General features: G+C 54.4%; 1 protein-coding gene across 1 annotated transcript; it reads right to left on the bottom strand.

The window, feature by feature from the left end:
• Positions 1-3,071: 3,071 nt before the first annotated feature.
• PPARD (peroxisome proliferator-activated receptor delta) lies at positions 3,072-6,153 on the bottom strand (the record flags this gene model as incomplete). Its single annotated transcript, XM_010015817.1, has 4 exons — positions 3,072-3,536; positions 4,394-4,847; positions 5,242-5,444; positions 6,015-6,153. Coding segments are annotated over 4 exons (1,044 nt in total), but the record flags the coding sequence as incomplete, so codon positions are not given.
• Positions 6,154-7,212: the final 1,059 nt, after the last annotated feature.

Below are 7,212 nucleotides of genomic sequence, written 5' to 3' on the forward strand. Positions count from 1 at the left end.
GCTGTCCGGGGGGCCTGGAGCATGAGGCTAGGGGTTTCCTTGGGGCTGGGGGAGCAGGGAGACCCACTGGGGTATGAAAGGCATGGAATGGGGCAGGAATCCTCAGCCTGGGGCTGACAGGGAGGGGGGGGGCCCACTGGGGTGCTGCCAGGGACCCCACGCTCCAGAGTGGGGACAGCTGGATGGGACAGCCTCCATCTCCTCACCCTCTGGAGGATACAGGAAAGGGGGGTTCAGGGGCATCACAAACCATTCTCTGTCCCCACAGCAAGGGGCTCATAGCCACATCTCCAGCCTTTCTTCCCCAAAAGTTGATCCCAGCCTCCCCTTACCCCCCAAAGTCCTACCTGCACGGGGGTCTCAGGCAGCGCCCCCGAGCCACCAGCGCTCCCGGCTCCATCTCCTCCTGGCAGCACGAAGGGCTGGGCGACCTCCTGGGACTACTTATGGCCTTGGACTGTGTCTTAGTTTTCCTCCCAGTAGCTGGTGCAGCGTGTTTTGGATTTGGGGCGAGAATAATGTTGATAACACACGGATGTTGTAGTTGTAGCTGAGCTGTGTTTACACTCAATCAAGGACTTCTCGGCTACTCAGACTGCTCCAGCAGCAAGGATGGGGGGGCACAAGAAGCAGGGAGGGGACACAATGGGGACAGCAACAACCAATTCCCAAAGGGATATTCCAAGACTGAACGATGTCATGCTCAGGACATAAACTGGGGGGAAAGCTGGGTGAGGGCTGCTGCTCAGGGATGGGTATCAGTCAATGAGCAATTGCATTGCACATCGCTTGTTTTGCATAATTATATTACTAAATTAAATCATATTTTATGCATTTTATACAAGAGAAGGCTCTGGGGAGACCTTAGAGCAGCTCCCAGTGCCTAAAGGGACTGCAAGAGACCTGGAGAAGTACTTTGGACAAAGGCCTGTAGGGACAGGACAAGGGGAATGGCTTTAACCTGCCAGAGGGGAGATTGAGATGAGCTTTGAGGCAGAAGCTCTTCCCTGTGAGGGTGCTGAGGCGCTGGCACAGGGTGCCCAGAGAAGCTGTGGCTGCCCCATCCCTGGCAGTGTTCAAGGCCAGGTTGGACACAGGGGCTTGGAGCAACCTGCTCTAGTGGAAGATGTCCCTGCCCGTGGCAGGGGGTTGGAACTGGAGGAGCTTTATGGTCCCTTCCAACCCAAACCAGTCTGAAATTCTGTGATTCTATATTCAAACTATTGCTCTATTGTTATTCTAAAGGAAGGGCTGGGGCTGTGATTTCCCCCAGGGCCATTCGAGGGGGGGGTCAGAGAGAAGCTGGGGGGTGGCAGCTGCTCCCCACAAACTCTTGGCTGTTGAGACCTGACAAATCCTTGAAATCATGGCAAATCCATGGAAATCACACCAAGTCCCATGGGAGCTGCTGCAAACCCTCCCAAAGGGCAGGTCCCCAAGGGGCTGAGCGAAACCCCACACCGAAAGGCCGGATGCTAAAAAGGTTCTTAAATATTTAGTTCAGATTTATTTAAAGTCAAGTCAGTTTGTGGACACTATTTATATTATTAAAAACACTTGGAGGTTTGTACTTCTAGCAAAAATATACATTTCAGTTTGAGGGTTGTTACGCTGGCGAGGAGGGAAGAGCAAAAGGTTCCCCAGGTGATGAGCATGTGAGCCGAGGACAAATCCCCTGGGATCCATCCAGTGCCTTCCCCCAGAGGGCTTCAAAGTGCTTTAGAAACGGTCATTCATAACCCCCCTGCGAGGTAGGGAGGGGAAGGGAAAACTGAGGCACGGCAGGAGCTGGGGGGCAGCAGCAGGGGCAGGTTTGGGGCCAGCCAGCCCTGGGATACAGGAGGGGAAACCCAGAGCTCTTCCCTTGGGGTTTTAAAGGAATTATTGCACCAGGGAAATCTGCTACCCTGAAGAGGAGGAAAATAAAGTAAAACTGTCTGATTTGCTCCCACAACCCCTCCTTGGGAATATCATAATAAGGCTGCTCAGGACATATGTGAGCACAAGCTGCAGATGGGCAAGTGCCACTTCGTAGGTCAGACACCATCACCCCGATGATGGGTCCATCACCCCAAGAGGGGACTGAGCCCTTCCTGGGGCTCTGTGTCTCCCAGAGCCTGGGTAGCTCCTGTTCATCGTGGGCATCCCACCCTTGCGCTCCCCTTTTATAAATCCTTGGCATTTCTACTGGTTTAGAGCGCCAAAGCACGAGGATTAACACACCACTTAATCCTCGTGTTCCCCCTCCAAGCAGAGAGCAGAGACAATCCAGATCCCTTTCACAGAGGGGAAACTGAGGCAGGGCAGTTAACAGGTCAATGCCCTTTCAGCATCATGAGCACCGTGGGCTGGCTGTGGCTCTCCCCTTTGTGGTGTTGCTGAAGGCTTTGCTTGCTCAGGTACTGACAGAGAGCTCTGCTGCACAACCCCCAGAGCTCCCCCAGCTTGAGGAAGGGGCTGCAGGACAAGCCAGAAGTCCTGCACGTCACCCTGACCAGCCCCAGGAGTTGCACAGACCTTTCTGGTAACTCACATTCCTGCAGGACAGCCTGGGGAGCACAAAGATTCCATCCTCTGCTCTGAAGGTGGATTTTGATGAGCCAAACCCACCTCCTCATCTGTCTGTCTCTCACATTGAGGAGCTGAGGAGCAGGATCCCTTTGAAACAGCGGTACCAGGAGCAAGGGAAGGCAGAGATCACACAACCCCTCTGGGAGACAGGAACACGCCACACACCGAGGGAGGAGGGCAGCAGCTGAGGGTCTCAGCTAGGACCACACCACCCATCTTCAAACACTCTGGCTTTTCTTTGGGATAGGGAGAAACATCCTTTCATTACACTGTCCCTCACGGCTCAGGACCACATCTTCGGAGTGCAATACAAAAATCAAGACATATCGTAAGTGCTGTTGCTGGCCCCAGCAGATACCTGCACCACGGTCGGGTCTCCTAATGACCACAACATCTCCCACCATCCCTGGGCTGCTGCAGGAACCCCACCATGTAAACTGGGTGGTTGCTCCAAGTTGCAGCTGAAGAGCTGGGCTGTAGTAACGGAAACTGTAGCTTATGATTTGCCTTTGTACTTTTGTTAGTGTGTGTTAACAGAAGCCCTTGGCCTAGCAGGAGGTGGCTGATGGCATCTCACCCTATGTACCGTATGTCAGGGTCACGTAGAAAAGAGTTTCCAGTAGAAGAAATGGAAGACGTGGGGGAAAAGGTTTTCCTTGTTTCTGTACAAAGAGTCTTGATGGGAATCATGGCTTCATTCGCATAAATAACAGGTCCTTAGTACATGTCCTTGTAGATCTCCTGCAGAAGAGGGTGCAGAGATGTCTCAGTCTCTGTCTTCTTGATTTTCTGCACGAGCTGGGCATGCTCTGTCACCAGCTGCCGCAGGTCTGCCATCTTCTGCAGCAGCTTGGGGAAGAGGTACTGGGCATCCGGGTGGTTGGACTGCAGGTGGAACTCCAGTGCCCGCAGGATGTTATCTTGGATCTCCTCCACTTGCTTCACGTTCATCAGGCCAGGGCGGTCTGTGGAGAGGAAGCTGCAGTGTTACGGTGTAGCCCTCCAAAGCATATGCTCCTCCTGGGGAAAGGGAGATGGGGACTGTAACCCACCCGCTGTGACTCCAACCTCATCAGCTAGACAAGGGGAAGTGTGCCCTCAGACAACACATCCCACAGCAGCATACAAGAAGGAGGTGCCACTTCTCAGTGCTGGTCAACATGACCAGCAGGTCAAACAAGGTTATCCTGCCCCTCTACTCTGCTCTCATAAGATCCCACTTGCAGCACTGGGTGCAGTTCTGGTGTCCCCAGCATAAGGACGAAGCAAGTCCAGCGTAGGCCACGGGGATGATCAGGGGCTGGAGCAGCTCCTGTATGGAGACAGGCTGAGAACATTGGGGCTGTTGAGCCTGGAGAAGAGAAGCTGCGTGGAGACCTCAGAGCAGCTTCCACTGTCTGAAGGGGGCTGCAAGGATGCTGGAGAGAGACTCTACATCAGGGACTGTAGTGATAGGACACAGGGAAATTGGTTTAAACTGAAACAGGGGAAGTGGAAGTTAGATCTAAGGCAGAAGCTCTTTCCTGGGAGGGTGCTGAGGCGCTGGCACAGGGGCTGTGGCTGCCCCATCCCTGGCAGTGTTCAAGGACAGGGATTCTGTGATTCTACACACCTTGTTCTTGGTCCAGGCTTGCTAGGCATCACTGCCATGGAGAAGCGTTGGTTTTGGAACTGTTTTGTTCTTCTTCCAACCCCCTAAGACACCCCTGGCTGATCTCTGGCACCCCTCAGCGGCAGCTCAGGTCCTGCAGCACACCCCAAACCACCCCTAAGTACAGGAGGACTCTTCTTGACACTTTCATGACCAAAAGCCCCCACTCACCTCCACATAGGATGATGGCAGCCACAAACAGAGACAGGTCACTGTCATCCAGCTCCAGCGCGTTGAACTTCACTGCAAACTCAAACTTGGGCTCCATGATCTCGTTGAAGGGCTTGCGCAGGCTACGCAGGAACTCACGAGTCACAAAACCATTCCCATTGGCCACCAAGAGCCCATCCTTGTTCATGATAGAGGCCAGCATGGCAAAGATGGCCTCGTGCACCCCATACTTCAGCAGAGTCACTTGGTCATTCAAGTAGAGGCCTATGAAGCTGGGGATGCTCTTGGCAAACTCGGTGAGCTCCCGCACAGTCTCCACCGTCGTGCACTGGCAGCGGTAGAAGACGTGAACCCCGATCTCCTTGTAGGGGGGGATGCCATTCACTAGCTGCTTCCACACCAGTCCCTTTTCTGCCTGCCACAAGGTGTCCATGTCATGGATCACAAAAGGCTGCTTGAAAAAGAAGCAAGCAGTTACGAACACATTTATGTCCCTGCTCACTGCAGGGAGGTGGGACTAGATGGCCTCTGAAGGTCCCTTCCAACCCAAACTATTCTAATGACTCTATGAACATGTTGCAGGGACTCAAGATAGCAGCTCTGCCAAGGACACTTGCATTTGTCTGCCTGTCCCTTTGCTGTTCTCTTCCCACTGGGGCAATCTGCACCCCCCAGAACTGCACAAGTCTGCAGAGAAACAGCAATTTGCCCAGTTAGGGGCAGGATGTGTAGAGCCCATCCTGCTGCAGCTGGGAGCTCCTACATGGGGAACAGCTACAGGATCCCCCAGAGAACAGCCCCCTGTGGTGGTCATGGCTAACCCTGTCTGCCCTGGGGAGGAAACTTACTGGGGTGCTGCTGGCCTTCCCGGTCAAGATACCTCTCGCCTTCTTTTTGGTCATGTTGAAGTTCTTCAGGTAGGCGTTGTAGATGTGCTTGGAGAATGCTTTCAGGTCGGCCACCTGCGGGTTCTGGCAGCTGATCTCACTCGCTGTCAGCCCCGCCACCAGCTTCCTCTTCTCTGCCTCGGGCATGCGGCCAAAGCGGATTGCTGGGGGCAAACCAGTCGGTCAGGACACTGGGGATGATCCCAGGGGATGCACCCAGGGAAGCAGCACCTGCTCTGTCACCACAGAGGTCCGCTGGTGAACACCAGCATAATGCTTCTCTGGGGATGCAGCTCCTCTAGCATTGACGCCTTCATGAACCAGCTGTTACTGCTGCTGGTTACTCTTGCCAACACAGCCTCACACCAGCAACCATCCTCACTCCTCTGGGCTCTCACACAAACCCCTCTTCCCACATGAACACCTTTACTTGCCCAGGAACAAGATGGTTGCACCTGAAGCTTAATCCCAGCACAGAAGAGCAATCTGCGTGTCCGGTTCCCTCTGGGCCAGTCCATAATGGAAAGCCATGTGCCACCAGCCAGCCTGCATGGTGGGGACAAACCACCCCTTCTTGTGTAGAAGAAGGGGATGAAGAGCCAAAGGCTCAAAGCACTGGGTGTGAAAGATGATTCCCTTAGCAGGACGACAGCGACGGGATAAAGCAAAGCTACCTACAAACCCCACACAGAAGGGCAGGTGGCCCCATGGCACCAGCAGTGACACTCACTCACCGTTATGCGACATTCCCAACGAGAGGCATTTCTGGAAGCGGCAGTACTGGCACTTGTTCCTGTTCTTCTTCTGAATCTTGCAGCTCCTCTTGCACTTCTCATACTCCAGTTTCATGCGGATCGTCCGGCGGAAGAAACCCTGTGGGTGGGTGGCACAGAGGGGGACACGGAGCAGGGGACAAGGGAAGAGCAGTGTTAGCACCTCTGGCTTGGGACAAAGGGGGCTTCTTATCCTCAGTAACTTCATGGGGGTTCAGCCAGGGGGGTGAATGGTGGGAGAAGGGGGTGCAGAGGAGGGACCCCGGGCTGATACTGGGAGCTGTGGGTGCAATTCTACAGGCAGAGAGGGATGCAGGAACAAGTGAGCCCCAGCCTCCAGGAATGTCTGGCAGGGCCTGGGCCCAACGCAGCCCTGCTGGCATCTGCTGCGGGGGAAAGAATTTCAGAGGCACATCCAAGCTGCAGCCAATGATCCCAGGGGGATAAACACACAGCTCTCTGCTGATGTGCAGCACAGAAAGCATCTTCAACAGCAAAGCCAGGGTCCCCGTGGGGACAAGCAGATTTGCCTTACAAAGTAAATCATGACGGGGCAAGATTTAGGTCATACACGTCAGCTGCCTCCCCCAGGCTAGTATCTGTCTGCCTATACTCCCCACACTGGTTGCAAATGATGTTCGGCCTGGAGAAGAGAGGCTGCTGGAGACCTCAGAGCAGCTTCGTGTCTGAAGGGGGCTACAATGATGCTGGAGAGGGACCTTCATCAGGGACTATAGCGATAGGACAAGGGGTGATGGGTTCAATCTGAAACAGGGGAAGTTTGGGTTGGAGATAAGGAAAACTTTCTTTACTGTGAGGGTGCTGAGGCGCTGGCACAGGGTGCCCAGAGAAGCTGTGGCTGCCCCATCCCTGGCAGTGTTCAAGGCCAGGTTGGACACAGGGGCTTGGAGCAACCTGCTCTAGTGGAAGGTGTCCCTGCCCGTGGCAGGGGGTTGGAACTGGATGAGCTTAAGATTCTTTCCAACCCAAACCATTACATGGTTCTATGCTTTTACAAGCACTTAATCCTGCATCCCTGTTTTGCTGCAAATCTGCTGTCTGAAGAGAAGTCATGGTCCCAGGGGTCTAGTCTCTGCCTGGCCCAGCCCTCACGCACCCTGCAGCCCCTCACGCACCCTGCAGCCCCCCACGCACCCTG

This window comes from Nestor notabilis, unplaced genomic scaffold (genome assembly GCF_000696875.1).
Source record: "Nestor notabilis isolate BGI_N333 unplaced genomic scaffold, ASM69687v1 scaffold1386, whole genome shotgun sequence".
NCBI classification, from domain to species: Eukaryota; Metazoa; Chordata; class Aves; order Psittaciformes; family Psittacidae; genus Nestor; species Nestor notabilis.